This window comes from Enhydra lutris, unplaced genomic scaffold (assembly GCF_002288905.1).
Source record: "Enhydra lutris kenyoni isolate GAN:26980312 unplaced genomic scaffold, ASM228890v2 scaffoldscaffold6, whole genome shotgun sequence".
NCBI classification, from domain to species: Eukaryota; Metazoa; Chordata; class Mammalia; order Carnivora; family Mustelidae; genus Enhydra; species Enhydra lutris.
In genome coordinates, this window is record NW_019154090.1 from 38261797 (window position 1) to 38283662 (window position 21866).

The 21866-nt window shown below is 44.4% G+C and overlaps 1 protein-coding gene across 1 annotated transcript in view; it reads left to right on the top strand.

The window, feature by feature from the left end:
* LOC111141782 (serine palmitoyltransferase long chain base subunit 3) overlaps positions 1 to 21866 on the top strand; it is a 135544-nt gene that overhangs the window by 96147 nt on the left and 17531 nt on the right. Inside the window, exon 9 of the mRNA XM_022494591.1 lies at positions 4257 to 4383. Within this exon, the coding sequence (XP_022350299.1) occupies positions 4257 to 4383 (127 nt within the window). The remainder of the gene's footprint in view (positions 1 to 4256; positions 4384 to 21866) is intronic.

Here is a 21866-nt window from a genome sequence, read left to right on the forward strand (position 1 = left end):
TTTGGAGGAAACCTGAACTGATGAAGCTAGATTTATGTTTATTTTATACCTTATGCCAGTCCAGTGGCAGAGAAGGTATTTTCTAAAGACGCTGCTTTGCGGAGACCAAATGTTTCTCAGGCATGTGTCCTAAGTCCCTTTGTATGCCTGCTGCTAACCACTGGCTTTCATAGTCTCCCCAGTCTGAGCAGAGACCTGCAAATGAGTGGAGCAAAGGTAGCCTTCATGACTGATAGGCCACGGGGCTGGAATGCTGGAGGAGGGAAGTCAGACAGGGCAGCCAAGTTTGGGGTGAGCATCAGCCCCAGAAGCCTGGGCGCCAGACAAAGTCAGGCCCCTCGCAGGAGCCAGCCTCAGCCCCTGCTGCGTTTAACAGCTCTTTGAAGTAAATGGGGGTCATGGTATGAACACCAAGATGTTTATTCTAAGAGCCTCCTGTCCGATTTCCTCAGCAAACCACACTTGCCCTTGAACTCCAGGCCTGTGGGTAGAGAAAATAATCAGGGTTTTGAACTTACAAATGGACTTGGAAACCTCAGTAGGAGGAGACCTCTAACCCACTCTGAAGGAAGACATAACCCAGACTTGCCTCGAAGAGACCAAAGCCAACTCTTAATTCAAGGCTCCCGGTGCCCAGTGGCGGAATGCGAGAAGGGAATCAGGAACGGGGCTCTGCAGAAGTTACCTAAGGAGCCCCACCTTTGGAAGCATGCAAAAAAATTAACCCCGTCCACAAACAGACCCTCAGAGGAAGGGGACCCAGTCTAAAAGAGATACGACTGTGGGCAAGAGAGTCTTAATGTTAAAAGGGAAGGATAACTGCCCTGATGAGGCATTTATTCAAACTAAGGATGCACGTGACCTTGGCTTTATGAAATTTCCCAATTTGGAAAGGAAGATTACGGGTTGGGGACATTGAGAAGAGCCCTTGAGGAGCCCAAGGAAGCTTTGTTTTGTTTCTTTGTCTGATCTTTGCCAGTGATGCCCCAAGACTCTTTCTGTCCTTGTTCCTAAGAATGCAGCTTAGCAGTTCTCTATATACTTTGGGGACCCTCACCATCCTTCCTCAGTCTCTAAAACCCCTCTGCTTTTCATTAGATCATCAGTATTTACCAGGTGCCTGCTAGGTACCCACTGCTGTGGATTTCAGAGGACTGTGTAACTCCATCCCTGCTCTCAAGGGGGTCTCACTCACTTTCAAGAAATAAGAGCAATAGCCCCAAAGCATTTTGAGATTGATGCGATCCACCCCCCCCCCCCCCCCCCCCACCACCACCACCACAGGCCAAGCCAGCTCGCTGGTCTGGAGAAGAATTACAGTGTGGTGCTAAGGGCAGGGACTCCAGAGTCAGGCTCTTTGGGTCCAAATCCTTGTTATCCAACCATGCTCTGGTTGGATAATTTTCTGATCTGTTCCATGATTCAGGCATCCCAACTATAAAAGGGAGATAAAAATAGAGTGATTGGGCAGATTAACCCATGTAAAGTTCTTACACTGACGCCTCAAGTGGCCAAGGAATATCAGCTGTGGTCTTAGCTTCGAGCCCTATTATGTTTTCGGGACCTTGCCAATTGTCATCAAATCTGGGTTCTCTTTTCTTTAAAACGCTCTTCTCCTTTCTTTTCTTCTCCGTTCTTTACTACCCCAATAAGGATGGAGGAAGAGCTGGGCGGAAAACCTTTGTTTTGCTATCTGGGTGTCCCAACGTGTAGTTCCCTAAACTTAGAATGTTGCCCTCTGCCAAACAAGAGGACTGGCATAGAGACACTTTGAGGAGTTTTTGTGTTTGGGTCCCCTCCTCCCAACCCATGCGCCCAGCTCTAAGGTTTAGTAACTTGCTGGTGGTCACGTATCAGTAAGTGGGAGAGCCAGGATTTGAACCCAAGCAGCCCATTTCCAGAGCTTGTCCTGTAACTCTTCGGTCACGTTTCCCTTCACAGTGATAACCTTGTCTTGGAAGTACTGGCTTCTCCCTCTACTCCCAATTGACTCCTCCATTCTTTGATAATAAGATGCCGTCCTCATTTCCAATTTTAGCACAGGTCCATGCCTCTCCCCTCCTCTGCATCTGTTCAGATCTGCCCATCCTTAAGGCCAGATAACCTCCTTGAAACAGCCCTTTTCCAGCCCAGGTCCACATGAGGCCCCATCATAGTGTCACCGGCGTCCTACTCACTCTCTTCCTCTTGGCTTCCCCACCATTGTCAGGAGGCACCAACTCTCAACAAACAAAGAAAACCCTTGTTGCTGCTCCTAGAGCAACACTGAACATAGAGCTGTGAGGAAGAGCCTATCTGCAACTACTCTGGAAAATGCCGTTCTCTCTTTAGGTGCTCCCCTCTCTGCCTCTTCCAGAGTGAGCTTTCTAAATACTGTGTGGCCGGTGACTTAAGTCAGGCCATCATCCTGCATATACTCTTCAGATATAGTGAAAACCCACCCAACTGCTTGTATGAGATTCACTAAACAAATGAAGAGATAGAAATTTAATTTTAATTTTACTGGCCTTTCCATCCTCCTTCTCTTCTTAGACTCCCACATCTAAAACAGAGCCTGGAGCAAGTCCTTGTACAAACATGCTGGAAGGAAAAAATGAAAGCAGGGAAGAAGGCCCAGGAGTAGGGAGAGAAGAGAAAAAGAAGAGGATAGGGAAGAGAAAGAAGGGAAGGAAAGGGGAGAGAGGAGAGGGGAAGGGGATGGGAGAGGAGGTAAAGGGAGAAGAAAATACTTAGGAATGGAGAGAAAAAAAGATTTAAATGAATTTGAAACAAAAGAGGGAAATAGGAAATCAGAGTAGAAGAAAAGGAAGAAAAGAAAGAAATGAAGAGTGTGAAATAAAGGACAAGAGGGAGAAAGGAAGTTGGGGAAGAGGAATGCATGGAAGGCGGGATTTTGAATGAAGGTCACACTGAAGGGGGCAGGAGGGAGAGAGCTCAGGACCTGGTCTGGCCGGGTCCTCCTGTGGGCCAGATAGATTCATCACATCACCAACCACCTGTGAGACAGACCATTCACTTTACTGAGGAAGATGAACTAAGAATGTTTAAAATGCTTGTGAATGACCATGCCATCCATTCCCCAAGAGACGTGGGAAAGTGAAGGGTGGGCACAGTGCCAGGCTTGGAGGTAGCCGATGAGAGGGGTTTAGGAGGAGATGCGCCTGCGCAAAGTAAGGCTCCTCCCAGTCAACTTTAGGAGGGAATGATCGGAGAAGACCTCTCAGAGGGATTCTTAACTGTCTCCCTGTTCTTGAAGAGAAGGTGGCTGATCCTTAATAGACTCACTGCTAACGCAGAGAGCTAGCATTAGACCATTAGCTTTTCTGCCGCGCGTCCCGAGGGTCCCGAGCCATGAACCAGAGCAGGTGAGCCTGTGGATGGTCTGCTCAGCCGATAGACGGCTGAGCACCTCCAGTGCAGCCCTCCCCACTGGGCCTTGAGTGATTGGAACATCTTAAGGTTTTCAGCAGGCTTACCTGGGACCTTATATTCGGCCTTGGGAGTCAGGCATGCAAGTGAAGAATCGTTCCTACCACCCGAAGACCAGCAGTCAGTCAACACTCCAAGCAGTGCTGCACAAAAATTCCAATAGCTCTCTACTGTCCAAGACATAACCAGAGTTTACTTGGTCCTAACCTGCACTCTGGTTTAATTTCCCACCTCTCCCTTCTGCCACTCCCTACCCCCACCCCAAGTTTTCTTTTCCTCTTTATCTGTCTTCATTCTTTAAGACAATTCTACTTCCTCACTGAAGCCTTCCCTGTCTGCTCCAGCCAGCAATACCCCTCTCTTTCATCTGCAGTCTTATAGCCCTGTTGCATATACTGATCTGTGTATCCTATTACTTTTCCTCCTATTACTTTTCCACAGGCACAATCTAATGTTATATGCTTAAGGGCAAGAACCACATCCTGTGTTCCTGGATATTCCTAAATACTAAACCAGTGTTTGTGCATGCTAGATATTCAACAAACATGTGGGAAATCATTCTCCTTTGTACCTATGGTTTTTGCCTTACAGACCTCAACTCCAAATTCTTAGCATCCCACTTCTGTATACCTAGTAGGTTTTTGAGGGAGATACTAAGAAGAAGAGATGGAAAAAATAAACATTTTGGTGATGCCCCTTGAAAATGTAGACCACATTCAAGAATCAAATGTCTTGTGCATTGGTAGATGGGAGGGGACTAGATACAATTCTCACCACCAACACTGAGACTTATTTGCTTTCTATTTTGGTTTCCTCTTTTATTAAAGGACCTTGTGGATTATTTACGAGTTCACTCACACAGTGCTGTTTATGCTACATCCATGAGCCCCCCAATAGCAGAGCAAATCATCAGATCAATGAAATTTATCATGGGACTGGATGGGACCACACAAGGTAAGAGGGTCTGCAGTGAGGGACAACTCCCACAAATCCTTTCTTAGACTTCTCTCTACCTTCCTTCTGCCTCATTCAGTCTGCCCCCTTCTCATATATACACCTTTTCTTAATGTAACCCAATTTGTTAATCAATTTGTATAAACCCAATTTGTACATGATATATAATCATACATAGTACAAAAATGTACTAGAACTGCTGCCAACACACACACACACACACACAGAGAGAGAGAGAGAGAGAGAGAGAGAAATGCCTTTTTAAAGCAAAGAAAACTTTCTAATTTCCTCTTAATGTGATCAGCAAATCTGGATAATTTTGTGTAATCAGTTGAGTTAAAATGAAGCAAACAGTTGTATTTGCCTGCACTTGCTTGGGGCCGTCACTTGTGTTTCCCTGGGCGCACAGTAGGGCCACTGCCCATTTGAGGATAGGTGGACAAAACATGAACAATAACTTTCCTTTTCCATTTCCTTTTTTTTTTTTTTTTTTTTTTTTTGCATTTGGTCACTACAGCCAAAGTGTGCTACTGTGTTCAACCCAAATGAGCTTAATCTTCTTTTGAAAAATTGTTTTAGCAAAGCCTTTTGGAACTTGCCTTCTACTTCTAGATATAGTTTACAGGACTTCTACTACATGTCACAGTGGGGATACAATGGTGAATAAGGCAGGTCTTGCCACCAGGCAATCTCCAGAGTGCATTTATGGAAGCAGCAAAATCTCCCAGCCCCAGGAGTGGTGAAGGGACCATAGAATCCATGTGCTCCACCCGACCTCCCAGCTTGTGGGAAGCCCTCCACTGTTTACTGCCATCTTCCAAGCCTACTATTTCAGTAGAAGTGTGGGGAGATCCATTTCCCAATTTTATTAAAGCAGCAGTATACTTCACTCACATGCAAATTTTACCCAAAAGTCTACTATCTAAGACAGATTATAACAGGGCTGGGCTGGTTGAAGTAGCGTGTACACCTACCTCAGTACTGACAGCCCCTGAGGCCCTTCTCCTGAAGCCTAGCGCCCCCCAGGACACCAGTTTGAAAACTGCAGGAAAATGGCTTGCAGAGTGATTTTGTTCCTTCATGTAAAATGCAGTGATTAATGGTTTTCTGAAGCCTCTTCCAACCTTGTCTTTGGAGTTTTATGGTTCTGTCTCTTGTTGAATAGTTGGTGTGAAAAGGAAATGGAAATCCAATCTAGGGAGGCCACGTGGTGCAATGGTTAGGAGCAGAAACTGAAAGTAAACTGGAATCCTATAGCTCTGTGGCCATAGGCAAGTGATTTAACTTACCTGTTCAGCTCTGGGCAAGTGACTTCCTTGTGCTTCAGTTCATCCAGCTATAAAATGAGGAAAATAATACTGACGAGCTCATGCTTTTGTGAGAATCAAGTAAATTAAGTTATACAAAATACTTAAAATTATGTCTGAAAACAATTATTTAGTAAGCATCATATAAGTGCTTGCTGCCATTATTTGCTACTATTATTGAGGTGTTTAGTTCTCGGGGGAGAAGTATTTGGACTACATCTCTGGGATGTTGTAGGAAAGATTCTTATGATGGAAGTCAGGTAAGACTGGGTGTCCTCCAAGGCCCTGGATTAGTCAGGATAAGCAAAGTTATGCCACCATAACAAACAAACCCTGAAAATCTCTATGGCTTAACAGAACTGAGTTTTATTTCTTGCTCACACCAAGTCTAACACAAATCAGATAACTCTCTGCACAGCTGTCCTCTAAAGAAGCACCAATTAAGCCTACTTCTAGCCTCCACAGTCCCCGTGTCAGGGAACAGAGAAACTTCAGCCTGGAAGTGACACCACCTTGCTTATAGTCCTTTGGCCAAAACCAGGCATATGACCAGACCCGGATTTGAGGGAGGAGCTGGTAACTTAAAGGATGTGGATATGGATAAGCAGAAATCTTTCAACCTGTTAAACCTGAAGCTGGAAATAAAGCTGCATCTGTGCCCACATGAACTGTCTGGTTGTATGAAAAAACTAGTCTGGAACCAGTGGCTGCTCACAAAGCCATTATTCATGATCATATTGAAATTTATTCATTTCTCCTTTTTTAAGATTTTATTTTATTTATTTGAGAAAGAGCATGAGCAGTGGGAGGGGCAGAGGGAGAAGAAGATGCCCCCACTGAGCAGGGAGCCCAAAGCAGGGCTTGATCCCATACCCTGGGATCATGACCCACAGAAGGCAGACACTTAGCCACAGAGGGACCCTGAACTTCATGCATTTCTTTTCTTTTCTTTTCTTTTCTTTTTTTTTTTAATATGTTGAGTTAGCTAACATACAGTACATCATTAGTTTTTGATGTAGTATTCAAGGATTCATTAAGTTGCATATGACACCCAGTGCTCATCACAACAGGAGCCCTCCTTAATATTCATCACCTGGCTACCTCATCGCCCCCCCTCCCTTCTGTAACCCTCAGTTTGTTTCCCAGAGTCCAGCTTATGGTTTGTCTCCCTCTCTGATTTCTTCCCCTTCAGTTTTCTCTCCCTTCCCCTATGGTCCTCTGTGCTATTCCTTATGTTCCACATACGAGTGAAACCATATGATAATTTTCTTTCTCTGCTTGGTTTATTTCAATTAGCATAATCCTCTCCATTTCCATCCATGTTGATGCAAATGGTGGGTATTCATTCTTTTTGATGGCCGAGTAATATTCCATTGTATATATGGACCACATCCTCTTTATTCATTCATCTGTTGAAGGGCATCTTGGGTCCTTCCACAGTTTGGCCATTGTGGACATTGCTGCTATGAGCATTAGGGTGTGTGTGCCCCTTCTTTTCACTACATCTGTATCTTTGGGGTAAATATCTAGTAGTGCAATTGCTAGGTTGTATGGTAGCTCTATTTTTAACTTCTTGAGGAACCTCCATACTGTTTTTCAGAGTGGCTGTACCAGCTTGCATTCCCACCAACAGTGTAAGAAGGTTCCCCTTTCTCCACATCCTTGCCAACATTTCTTGTTTCCTGTCTTGTTAATTTTTGCCATTCTAACTGGTATAAGTTTGTATCTCATTGTACTCCATGCTTTTCTTAATGGAAAACAATTATTTAAGATTTAAGTTAAAACGCAAGTTAAATGAATTGTCCTACAATAACCAGAATTTTCCTTTGGTCTTATCTTAAAGATAAATAACTAGGAAAGTTGCCTGAAAATTAGCCTATGTCTCAGTAAGGATCACTGGTTTCTTTTTTTTTTTTTTTTTAAGATTTTATTTATTTATTTGACAGACAGAGATCACAAATAGGCAGAGAGGCAGGCAGAGAGAGAGGGGGAAGCAGGGTCGCTGCTGGGCAGAGAGCCCAATGCAGGGCTTGATCCCAGACCCTGAGATCATGACCTGAGCCAAAGGCAGAGGCTTTAACCCACTGAGCCACCCAGGTGCCCCAAGGATCACTGGTTTCTTAACCCCTTATTGTATATGCTGTCAGAAGCAGTTGATTTATGTGTAGTCAACCTGACAATCATTCCCTTCCCTCCTCTGGATTGGTTTCCCACTTCATCATAGACAGAACTCACATCATTTATCTGATCACAGCTGAAAATCTGCAGAAAAATCACATTGGAAGATACAATCATTTATTCTTTGATAGTCATCTATCATCCATTTTTCTTCCTCTGAGGTGGGAGATACCTCCTTTGGTTCTCTCTTTTCACCTAATAATTAAAGAATTACTTGCTTATTTTTTTTTTACCTCCCACTTAAAGTTTCTCACTTTCCTCCTCTTGCCATCTTAATAGGGAAAAGAGAGAAAGAAAGAACAGAGAAGGCAATGTATGAAGCCTGTTTTCTTAGAGTCAAGATGGGAGAACCCGGGGGAAAGATAGGACAATTTCTTTTTGAAGGGGTCAACAAAGGAAAGTAGTAGAAGAGAAAATTGACTGAATCATCTGCCAAGTTTCAGATGGTTCTATCTGACACATCTTTTGAAGAATTTAAAGGCACCAGTGAGTGTTCATGCTGGTCTCATTGACGACAATGCCTGCTTTAAATAAAATTAATAGGACAGGTTGAGAACATTGCATTAACTCACCCGTCTCTGCCGAGATACACGGATTCTCGGGGTAAAGTTGTCTGGAGCTCAAAGGGACACACTGTGTCATTCCGGAGCTGCCTTACAGGATCTGAGAAAGAGAGCACGGCTCCAAGCCTTCATGTTTAGCCCACTCCACTGCAACTGTGATTGGAGCCTTTCAAGGCTTTGTTTCGGGTTGAGTTTGGGGAGCAGTTGGCCAGATCTGTCCCTTGATGAATATCTTCACTTTAATCTGCAATGCAAAGCCATAGGCTTCAAAGAAAGGCAAGCCACAGGAATAAGGTCAGGGTTCCTTTGAAGCCAAGGTTCAAAGATGAAATAGCAGTCTCTGTGAAATGACAACGTTTATGCACAAACAGCCACCTTCCCTCTGTAGCCGGGCTGCTTGTGGAGTTCGGGCACACGCACTGAGAAGCTGCGGGCCGTGCAGGCATTCATTCCACGTGCACCAGGGCCCTTCTAATCTCCTGACCTGTCCCATCATGCAGTGCAATGAGCCCAGAGTGGAGATTTGGTTTCTCCATCCTCATGGTTGTTGAGTGGTCCCTAAGCGAAATCAGGGCTGTAAGCCCTTTAAGGGCAAGGAATGTGTCTTGAATTAATCTGCTGTGCCTCTGAGTGTCAAACCCAGTGCTCGGCTTAATAAATACATCACAATTCAACTTCCATCTTGCTGGCCTACTCGGTTTTAGGTCAGAGTTTCTGCTAAACCAGGTCAAGGGAATGCTTATCTCAGAGGAGTGGAAGCCAGGAATGTGTTCCACACCCGTGAGGCCGCTGAAGGGATCACTTAGTACTGGGGACCCGCTGTAACTGACATCACATTTGAAGAGGTGCAGGAAGATCGCAGCTCTGTCATTTGCTTCACCTCCACTTGGCACAAACAGTTGACAGGGCAGGGCCCCAAATCATAGCAACCCCCCTAAGGAAAGCACCAGCAACAGGTGTCTTGTTATTATTTATTTAAATCTTGCATGCATGTTTTTCAATGCATCTGTCAATATTCTTTTTGAAATGCCAATTTAGCCTTCCTTCCCCACTCTCCCTTTCTGCACTCTGAGGAGAAAATAGAGTTGTATCTCAGGGAGGATTAAGGGTATGTTCTCTGTAGCTAGGCAGCCTGGGGCCCGGTCCCCAAGTGCCTTCGCTCCATGACGGGCAAACTGCTTACCCTTGCTTAGCCTCCGTCCCTTAATTTTAATCGGGGTTGTCCGTAGGAGTAAATGACGTCCATACAGGTAACAAACTTAGCGCGACACTTGATAAATAGGAAATAATCAATAAACCTAACAGTTACCATTATTATTTTTTAAAAAGATTTTATTTATTTTTTTAAAGATTTTATTTAATTATTGGACAGACAGAGATCACAAGTAGGCAGAGAGGCAGGCAGAGAGAGAGGGAAGCAGGCTCCCTGCTGAGCAAGGAGCCCGATGTGGGGCTCGATCCCAGGAACCGGGGATCATGACCTGAGCCGAAGGCAGAGGCTTTAACCCACTGAGCCACCCAGGCACCCCATGACCTGAGCCGAAGGCAGAGGCTTTAACCCACTGAGCCACCCAGGCACCCCATGAAAAGATTTTATTTATTTACTTGACAGAGAAAGTTCAAATAGGCAGAGCGGCAGGCAGAGGAAGAGGGAGAAGCAGGCTCTCCGCTGAGCAGGAAGCCCAATGCGGGGCTCAATCCCAGGACTCTGGGAACATGACCTGAGGCAAAGGCAGCCCCTTAACTGCCTGAGCCACCCAGGCGCCCCCATTATTACTATTATTTTAAGTCATCTGCTTTCTGCCCTTCTCCAGATTGTCAAGTTTTTACTCACCAGAGAGCTCTGCCTTTCTCTCAGACCTGTACCTCCTCCACCAGCAAATCCCACAACACGTCCTTAGCTTTATTTCCAGAATCTGGTCTCTTCTTGCGAGCCTCAGCTCTCCCTCAGTCAGCTCCCACCCGTGTTACTGGAGTAGCCCCCTGGATATCCTCTCCACTTCCGCTCTTGTCTTTTGTAGGACTTGTTTTCCATACAGAAGCCAAAGTAATTTTTTTTTCTAAAAGTGTAACTCAGAATACCCCCCTTGCAGAACGTTTCACCGCTTCCCATCCTGCTGAGTGTGAAGCCCAGACCGTGGCCTTCAAGTCTTCTCATGATAAGGTCTTCTGTTTTCCCACCATCTTTCCCTTGCTTCGTTTACTCCAAGAAGCTGGCTTCCTTGCTCTTCCTAGAATGCAGGGAACGATGCCTACAGAGGCGCTGTGCCCTTGCCAGCCTCTCCAGCCCAGCATTGCTGACCAATATCTGTGTGGCCCCTCCTGCATGTCCCCTAGCGTCTTTACATAACATTAGCCTGTTAGGGGAGTGACCCTATATTAAACTACGCTCCCTCCTTGTCCCTCTTGTTCTCCTTACCTCACTCTTGTCTTCATGGCATTTGGAAGCACCTGACAAATGAAGTAGATATCGCCTTGCTTTTTGTTTTCCTTCCTTAGAATGTAAACTCCAGGTGAACAAACATTTTGTCTTGTTTTATTCATTACACTGAGAACAGTGCCGGGCAGTTACAGGTGCTCAACAAATGCTTGTGGAAAGACAGAATTTTCTCTTTCCCTCTTTGCTCCACAAAGAAATGACCTTTGTTTCCTTCACTCCTCTGTGCTTGATTCTCTCCGTTCCCACCTGCTACAGGCATAGCCCCTTTTCTCAGTGATGAACTGTTCTCTTCCCGCATCCTTTTTAGCTTTCCCTCACCCCTTCATCCTCTTCAACCAGCCAATGAGTTGCATCTCTTCCACGGCTGCAGATTTTCCTGAAACGGTGGCATTTGCTGCCTGTCTGCGCCCCCCTTCTCCCCACTCAGCTTTCAGCAACTTGAGCTTGTCCTGAGCCCATTTCCGTGGCCTCTGCCCCCTTGAAGTTCACTGGCCCTTTACTGACTAGATTTGACTGACCTCTCCAACTCTTCCTCTCTTTGAAGTCTTCTCTGAATTATGGAGATGCTCTTCTTTTCTGGTTCTTTTTTTATTTTTCTGTCTGTTCTTACTCCCCATTTCTGTGAGGTATGCATGCCTGCCTGCATTTGCCAGAATGCCATCTTCGGTTCCCTTTCAAATTCCCTCTGCACAGGCACACCGCCCCCCCACACACATATACCCCCCACACACATATACACCCCTTATCCTTTCCCTTATGTAGAGACATGATTCTCAGATTTGAGCCTGTATCAGAATCACCTGGGGGGATGGTGAGAACAGGCTGCTGACAGCTTTGGGCTCAGAAATGCTTGTTGCATGTCTCATAAGCTCCCAGGTAATGCGGAAGCCGTTGCCCCAGGGACCAGACTGAGAATCACAGGTGTATGATTATCTGTAGTCACTTCAGTTTCCTCCCTCCCATCAGGTTGTCCCATCACTCCGTGAGACATGAAATGATGACTGGGGACACGTGGGCAACTTTTTCAGACATCGGTGGCACTAAAATTAGCATATAAATGTAAGAGCAAAACTAGATATAGACATAGGGCAAGAATCCCAAGAAAGAGGTTGGCTGTGGCCAGGCTCAATGCTGAGATGGCCAATATTAAGTTTTCAGAGGTTCTGCTCCATCCTTTGGAGGAAAAGATGGCCCAGAACAGATACATTATCAGTACCTGTATTGTGCTCAGTGCATAATTGGGACTTAGAATGTTTCTTTTTAATTCAATTTGGAAAATGTATATCAGAGACCTACTAGGTGTCAGACACTGTGCTTACCACTGGTGATGGGAACATGATGGGTCTCTATATTCATTAGAAATTCACAGCCCACAGGTGCCTGATAGCCCAGTATTCCATACCCTCACGAAGTACCTGTGTTCACAACAGCCTCTCCCTTCAACCTGCCCTTCTATATAACTTTTTGAAGTACAGAGAGTCATTAGGAGTTCATTATCACAGGACTGATTATATTATTTGATTTGAAAGGAGACATCAGACCCAAGGACTGCCATTTCTCTAGTAACCCGTGTCTCTTGGGATGGACGGAGTATAATAAATACTTCAGTTTTTCAGAGCATCTATAATAGGTGAACTCCATTCAGTGAGAAAGGAGATCCCCAATGGGCAACTGCTAAGTTTAAATTAAATTATGAAGAAGGAAGTTTAGTAAGTTAAAATAAACTACAACCAAGTCTTTCATATCCATAACTTGGGAAGAATGGTTTTTCCGATTACTGTGTGGGGTCTGCTTGACTTTGCACTGTAATTATCAGCCTCCTATTGGCTACTCATTTTCCTGCTGTGATTGTTACAATTTTGTTGATATGGTGTTGAAATGACATTGGCACTTTTCTTAGAAAAGATGGTCTGCTCAATCCAATACATCTTTTGAATATCAGATGCTAAGATTTTGTAATACTTTCAATTTCCCATCAGGATGAAACAGCAACTATACACTTTATCAAGCACTGCCTCCTTGGGCACCTGGGTGGCTCAGTCTTTAAGCATCTACCTTTGGCTCAGATCATGATCCCAGGGTCCTGGGACTGACCCCTGCATCAAGCTCCCTGCTCAGTGGGGAGCCTTCTTCTCCCTCTCCCACTCCCTCTACTTGTGTTTCCTCTCTCGCTGTCTCTCTCTCTCTCTAATGAATAAATTAAAAATCTTAAAAAAAAAAAAAAACACTTACCTCTTTGCCAACATGCAATCTACAGACCCATTTATTTGAATATCTAAGTTTAATCTGGACATGTAATTTTTTTAAAGATTTTATTTCTTTATTCATAAGAGATGGAGAAAGAAAGAGGCAGAGGGAGAAGCAGGCTCCCCAAGAAGCAAGGAGCCCGATGTGGGACTTGATCCCAGGACCCTGGGATAATGATCTGAGCTGAAGGCAGATGCTTAACCATCTGAGCCACCCAGGCGCCCTGGACGTATAATATTTTTAATTTTTTGTGTAACATCAGTTTTTTTAGATACAAAATTTTATCAGAGACAGGAATAGCTTTGGAAAAAATCTAGCTATAATTAATAGGTCAGTACTTACGTTTGAATGACTCCACTGGCTAACTCATTTCTTATTTTACCAAAATGGCTTTATGAAAAAATCATCATATCTGTGATTTAACCATCCTTCTCCCTTCTGTCACTTCAGTGCTAGACTGTTGGGATGATCACCAACTTTTTTAATTAAAAAAAAAAACTCTTTTTTGCTATCATATGCATGGAAATATTTGATGTTTATAATTGAGTGGCCAGGAGTATCCCTAGAAATGAAAACAGTAGTGAGAATGCACTTGGAAGAGAAAATGTGTACAGATTTGCAGTTCCTAATGTATAATACCCAATTTAAGTAGCCTAAACCTTCATCACTGCTAATAAAGTCTCCCAGTCATATGCAATGAAGTTAAGAAAAATGAAATTCTCTATTTTTATTCAAAGTCACATTTGTCCCTCTTCACCCTCTAACAGGGAGTTTGTGAATAGTAGGGGGGGATGTGTCTGGATATTATGGCCATAGAGGAAAAACTAAAGGTAAAATTAAGATGAAATAATGGGGATGCCTGGGTGGCTCAGTTGGTTAAGCCTCTGCCTTCAGCTCAAGTCATGATCCCAGGGTCCGGGGATCGAGTCCTGCATCGGGATCCTTCCTCAGCCGGGAGCCTGCTTCTCTCCCTGCCTCTGTCTACCACTCTACCTGCTTGTGCTCTCTCTCTCTCTCTCTCTGACAAATAAATAAAAGTCTTTTAAAAAAATAAGATGAGATAATGAATTGTGTTCTTCCTGGAAATAAAGCAATTCACTATATAGGGTCCTCAAAGGTAGGGTAATTTGACAGGATGGAACAATAATAGGGAGTTTTATCTTATTAATTTAATGTTTTCTGAAGGTTGTGGGCAGAGATTATTGCTACCAAAGGACTACACAAATAAGCACAGTATTACTAGGATCCTTCCTCAGTCATTTTAGATATTACCGATCAAACTTAGATATTATCCAAATAATTGCCTCAATTCTCCACTTTCAAGATGAAGAAAAAGCTTAACAAGCCTAAGAGAGCCTGGAAACTTTGGTTTTGGTGTACTTGAGCATGAAAGTTAAGGGCGGATGGGGAAACTGAGTCTGCAAATGGAAGCTAAGTACCCTCAGCCGTTGTGCCAGTACAAGGAATTCTTCCTCAGGCTGGCTTCCTTTGCCTGCTGGCAAATCAAAACTGATGGGCCAGGATCTGAGGAGGAAGTATTAAATAGACACACTCCCAAACAGAGGGCCTGCTCACACTAAATCTTTCTGAGATTTTATTTCCTGCTTGACTTGGGAAGTACTCAAAACATTCCATCTGGGAAGAGGTCCTTACCTGGGACCTACTCTGTAAACAGAGTAGGTTTACAGGTCTGTTTACACATCCCATGCTGCCTTTGGCAGGGCTGGGGAATGAAGGCTCTCGGGGAATGGGATCACTCTCCTTTATCCCCATGAGAGGCTCTCCATCCCTGAAGTGAGGAAGTGATTTCTTTTAAATCAAAATTTGCTTATATTATGGTGTCACTATTTTACGGCAACATCGCCTATCCTAAAATTAAAACTGAGTATTCTGTCCCTTCGTTGCAAAATCCCTGGTAGATTCTATTCACTGAGAATATCTGAGGGGCTGAAGATGACTGGTTTCTGTGCAAAAAGGAACAATTAATGGAAAGGAGGCATGTATTGTTCATTGAACAAGTTCAGATCATGTTTAAAATCACCAGATAATTCAAAAATTGGCACCAATAAAATTTTTCTTAGCCTCATCAACAAGGAAAGGATCTATCTTCAAATTGGAAGAAAACAATTAGAACTTTCTCTGGTTCCCCAGAAGCTTGCAACCTTTCCTCGTTTTGATCCCTTGACCACCACATAAGAACTTCCTTGCTCCTGACCCCAGACAGATACAAGTGCCCTTGTGCTTTCTGCCACCCACTCATCTCTCAGAACTGGTTCAGAACCAAACTCAGGGCCCAGATGAACTTTGGACTCAGAACATCTTGGAATGGGACTTCATGCAGGAATGACCCTTCTAACTTCTGCCACCAACACTAATCACCCTTTCTAAAATATCACCCATTTCTTTGTGGGTGACTCTCTCTACTCCCCTGTTCCGCACCATTTTTCTTCATAGTACTCACCACCACCTAGAATTATATACTTGCTTCCTTGGTTTGTCTCTCTCCCTCAGTAGAATACAAATGCCATGAGGATAGGACCCTGTCCCCAACCCCAAGCAATATATGTTGATGGGATGAATGACCCCGTTCAATGGGAGCTTTGGCCCTATACCATCAACTATTCACCAGGCATTGGTCCCTCCCTTATGTATGCTCAAGATATCTCCTCCATCTGGAAGGCCTTCATCTCTTCCCACAACCCATTCATACCAATTTTTCTTAAGATCGTATTTATTTATTTGAGAGAGAAAGAGAGCAAACATGAGTGGGGAGAGGGGCAAAAGGAGAGGGGAAGATGGAGAAAGGGAGAGAGTGCCAAGCAGACCCCCTGCTAAGCATGGAGCCTGATGTGGGGCTTGATCCCAGGACTCTGAGATCATAACCTAAACGGAAGTCAGATGCTTTAACTGACTGAGCTACCCAGGTGCCTTATACCTATTCTAATCCTAATCCTAATCCTTATTTAGCCTTCGAAGCCCTATCTCAATGACTGCATTCAGAAAATACTGCTTTCCTCCTCCATCTCCTGCAATTTATCCCTCCTATGTTAGCCACACGCCCCCAACCCAGCCTTCCAAATAGTTAGCGTTTTGTTAATTAATTGTGTCTTAAGCATCAACTATGTAAATGAATGCTCACTGACCAGATTTGGGGCCAAACAGATTTCCTGGACAAGGCTTAGAACCTAAATCACTACCTATAAACAATTATGGTTTCTTTAGAAATTACCTAGAGATTTATTTTGGTTCAAATACTCGAGTTAGAATCACTTCCTTTGATTGATACATGTATACGCCAAAATCTAGGGTTCCTTTCCTATTCTTTTGATAAATGAGTGGTTTTATATTATCACATATACTAAGGCTCTGTCTAGACACCATCTAATACAGAGGTGAGTAAGCTGGGTAATTCAAGCCAATGCTACCCAAATAGCAGGAACAAAAATGGAGTTTTTCCTTTAATTATCTAAGCAGTTAGCTGAATCCCTTACTTAACGTTTCCCATGGAGACATCCAAAGCCCAAAAGTGCATGTGACTTTTTTATACACAGTAATCAGCAAGGACTGGCCACCAGCTAATCCTCTGTCCGAGGCAAAGTACATATCTAAAATAGAGGAGAATAGGTTGATTCTGAGGCATCCACAATGGTATTTTCCACTAAATATGCTGGAGGGGGGCCTCCTTCTCTCCCCTACTCTATCTTAATGATGATTTGCACTTAGGATCTTTTTCAATCAAGAAACTTCAGGTTTTCATGACATTACTTGGTGACTAGTAATGAGAGGTTGAGAAACTAAAATTCTCACACAAAAATTACAGTTTCCCTTTATACCATTTAGCCAATGAAACGTAGAAGGGCATTAGGGTTTTAAACCCTTGAAAGTTTTCATGGTATACACAGTCTTATAAGGCTGGTATTAGTTAAGGTTATAAGTTGCTGTAGCAGACAAACTCCAATATATTAGTGACTTAACATAATAAAAAAATTATTTTTTGGTCATACAATGTCCAGAATGGTTGCTCCTTTTGCGTAGGCAGTTCTCTTCCGGGAATCCAACCTCCTTCCAACTTGTAGTTTCTTCAGCTTCAATGTATAGCTTCCAAGCTCGCCACCGAAGGAGGGAGGAACAGAGGGGATGAATCTTTTCACGGGCCGGAACTGGAAAGGTACATTTCATTTCTGCCCACATTCTATTGACCATAACTCAGCCACATGACCTTGCCTGACCACAGAGGAGCCAGGGAAATGAAGTAACTTTCTGCCTAGAAGGAAATGGGTTCAGTGAGTAGCTAGCCAGGTTTTGCCACAGTCCTTAACCTCAGTCCGGGACATTCTTTCCCAGACTTTTGATGGATGTATACTGTAGGAAGACACTGTATATTTTAGACAGTTTCCCAGTCTTGCCCTGTTGACTGACTAAATAATCTCTTAACCTGAGATAGAATAAAAGTAGCTAAGAGACAAAGAAAAACAAAATCCAAAGGACTGAAGATAAATCTCTCTTCCTTTCGTAGGGACTCTCGGGGGTCCTAGTCTGGATTTTACTACAACCATTTCTGCTTCTTTTGCACAGAACCTAGTCCCAGGCCATGGCAGGTATTAAGATCATTATCATTACTTGTTGCTAAATTCACCAATACCGTGCACTCTTTGGAGGCAGAAAAATGGAGCCTGGGCATGTTGCTTCTCCAGAAAACATTAAAATGACATGAAATTAGGACAGCTGTGGAAGTCAGGCCAGATCAGGGAAGAACGTATATTTTGGAAATAGTAGCGTACTCTCGGACAAGTCAGACTTTTTTTCTGGAAGGGGGAACATGATGGGACAGAACATAGAACATTGCCATTTAAAACATGCCATTTATAAACAAGCACACTTAGGCTAATTATCTGAAATGGAGGGGCTGGTTTTGAATCAGCCCAACCCTCACATTCAGCCACCCTTGGATTCTTTGGGGACCATGGACTTAAAGGAGGCTAAGAGACTTGAACAAGGATTGAACCTCTGACGTTCATCACACCAGGACCCAGCAGGTGACTAGTCAGGGTGACTCATCACTCTGCACCAGACAGAGAACTAAAACGAGAGTTTGTGCCAAGATTGAGATCACATAAAGCTATGACCCTGCCCCACATTGCTTGAAGCATTTCATCGACTTTGAGAAGCACTGTTTGTTTCCGTTATGCCTAAATGGGCAAGCTCTCTCCAGATCCTGCTGTCCTGTATTTGAGATTTGCCAAACAGATTTTTTGAAGGCTTAACCTATTTTTTTATTCAGTTATTAAGAGAAAGAGTAGAATACAATGGCAAGGTCTTTCAAGGAACTTCATCAATTTATGAATCTCCATCATTTTCCTTTTTTTTTTTTTTTTACCCTCGGGAGAGAAAATCTAAGGGTAAAAGAAAAAAAAAGAGTGAGACTTAAAATATAATGCATTCGAACTGGAAAATACGCGCATGCCTCATCTTTAAATCATTTTGTATGGATTATTTCATTCATCCCGGTCATTTGTGAACTTTTATCATGAGATTGGCAGGTGAGGTGTTGACCCCGCTTCTAACCCGACGTGGACTTGGAGAAAGTGGCACCAGTGCCTTCCAGCTGTGACCTTGGACCTTTGCTCTGGGTCCTGGAACAGGGCACGCATATTTTTACACTTGAGTTTGATAGGTTTAAAAATGGGAGTGAGTAACTGGGAAGATTTAGGGCCTGAGGTGGGGGAGGGGATGAGGGAGGAGTACTCCGGGTGACAGCAATTTGCTCTCCAGTCGAATTTTCTCACTTTCTTACTGTTTATATTTGACATGAGATACAGTCACAAACTTCCCTCAGAAGCTGTTGCTTTTCTTCAGTGCTTGTGGGAGCTATAGATACCTTAATCCATCCGCATCACTGAGCTTTTCTGGAGCTGTCCTTGTTCATCTACTCTTCCCCAGGGAATTCTGTGTCCTCCAAAAAGGGAGGAAAAAGCAGTGAACACCCAAAGGACCCTGGTTGGGGCGAAGAAACTCAATAATGAGACATGTCATTTTAAAAGTTCTCATGTTTCTTAGCACCTACCTTGGCAGAGAGCAGATCCAAGATCAGCTTCCTACAGTTTCTTTTCTGTTCCATTCTGTCCCTTGGAAGTCCCTTAGAGAGTGCGATTGGGGTCCACAGAGTACCCCACCTGAATCAGGCCCTCTGAGGGCCTGGGCACTGTTGAGGGAGGCATTCGCTGCTTCTTCCTGAAGATCCATGCTTGTTACCCACTGGGGACCAGACAGAGGCAGAGAAAGACGCTCGGGGCTTTGTGGTCTTTCCAAAGGTTTCAGGCCACTGGCATTTCAGCAACAGCTAATACAAAACAGATGGCCGGGCGCTACGCTACGCTGGCTTTCAACTGAGGGGCTACCTCCATAGTGATTAATCACCTATGCTGGAGGGTGGGGGTGGAAAGTCCTACCTGGCCCTTTTTTTGTATGTGCGGACCTCAGGCTGGGCTGAGCCAGCCGAGTGAGAGACATTGCTTCTCTGCCCTGTTGCCATTTCTGTGCACATAGGACAGCTTGGGTTTATCCCATAAACACAGAAGTAGCCGGCAAACTGAACCCCTGCAAGGAGGGGAAGCTGGTCTGGTTGTGCGGAACTGGCTCTCCAGATCTTCCGTCCCTTCATTTGTCTCACCGTGAGGGTTAGGCAAGGGTGGAGGTTTAGGCCAGCTCCGTAAATTCTGCACTTACTTTAAGGCCTTACAAAATTTCCCTAGCAGGAGGGTAAAGAGGATCTGTTTGTCTTTTAGATGGCACTGGGGCAAAAGGTTAGTGTGGCCACTTCCTTCCACACCCTGCAAACAAGATATCCTTTTACACCATGAGTCCCTCCAGAAGCTTCCTCTTGGCTTTTGTCCTCTTTGTCAAGGGACGCTGAGATGGGCGAGTCCGTGATGGAACACATGTGGGACTCATGTTGGCTCAGTACAACTAGAGAAGGAAAGAACGCAATTCCAGCTGTAACGTCACAGAGGGTGAAGGGAAGCCACTGTTTCACACTGATCTGTGTTTTTCCCATCACTGGTTCATGTTCAGCAAAGCAGCAAAAACCCCAAATGCCATGGGTACCTTGCCCCAGCCCCACTCTTATCTGGACAAGTTGTGGAGAAAATCAGCTACCCTACGGGCCACAGCTGGGGAGGATTAAGCAGGTGGATTTGTGCCTGGAGAAGCCCGGCGTGTGCTCTGGGCTAGAGAGAACGAATGTATTAGTTTTCTATTTCTGCGTAACAAATTACCACAAATTAAGCAGCTTAAAACAACATCATTTATTATCTCATGCTCTCCTTGGGTCAGGAGTCTGGGCATAGTCTGTTCTGTGCTCAAGGCCAAATCAAGGTATCTGTGGCTGGCTTCTCTTCCGGAGCTCAGGCTCTTCTCCCAAGCTCACGTGTTTGTGGCAGAATCCAGTTTTGGGGGTGCAAGGGTGAGGTCCCCTTTTCCTTGCCAGCTGCGAGCTGGCCCCTCTCTGCTCCTAGAGACTGCTGGAACTCCTTACCATCCAGCCCCTCCCTCCGCCTCAAAGCCAGCAATGGGGAATCTCCTTCACGAATTTTCAGGAATCTCCCCCTCTCTCTTCCTGAATCTCTTTCTTCAGGGAGAGCCCAGTCCCTTCTAAGGGCTCACCTGATCAGGCCTCAGGTATGGGTTAATGTCCCTAAAATTTATTTTACTCTTCTAAAATAGGAGGAAGGTATATAGTTTGATTCTTCAACTTGAATACTGAAACTGAAAATTGTCCCAGTGAACATTTGATTCTGGTGGATAAGAAGCGATTGGAGGACATGTCCTAGACACTGAAAAAAAAAAAAAAATCCCACTAAAGAAAAAAAAAACCAAAAACAAAAACCTGAGAAGGGCTCAGGAACAGCCAGATTGGGTGCAGGTGCCACAGATAACCTCCTAACCTCCACTGAGCTCAGGGACGCAGCCCTATAGGGCAAATCCAAGTCAGTCGGTCTGGTCTTTGGTTCAAATGAATAGTTTTCAATATTTTTGAACTACAGAATTTTTTTTCCAAATGAAATGTATATGAGCATCCATATTATAATATATAAATAGTTTTTAAATTTTACAGTACACATAGGGGCTTATTGTGTGCAGACACTCTTCTAAGTGCTTAACATTTAATGTGCAGAATGGAATGTAATGGATATTATTATTATTACATTGTCATTAGTCCTGTTTTATAGGTGAAGAGCCTGAGTTACAGAAAGATGAAGTACCTTGCCCCAGAAGGTAAAGCTGACTTGGGACCCAGGAAACTGGGCTCACACTTTTTGAGTTCTTGGCCTTGATGCTACTGTTGTAGTGGGGGCAGGGCAGTCTGATCGGCCTTCTGCTGAGCGTTCCCTCAATTTCCCCCCATGCCACCTCTCTGGGGCTTCACCAGTGCACTCCCAGCGGACACTTACAAAGCCAGAGGGTGGAATCATGTAGGCAGCTGCCTCGATGGGACTTCCTGGTGGCCACATTGACTTGCATGGTCTCACAGAGACCTTTCAGGAGACCCCATGAACCCAGTCGCTCAGCCCAGGACCTGTCCTTTGCTGCCTCCTTTGCCTTCCTGCCTCAGATCCCAACAGCTGAGGACGCGCACCCCTTCACCTGCTTCAGAGTTTGCTGCCACTCTGGCCTCCTACTTGTCTTGCCAACTCGTTTTTCCCTCATCGTCAACCATGTGCTATACACCATGAGCTTCCTCTTCCTAAA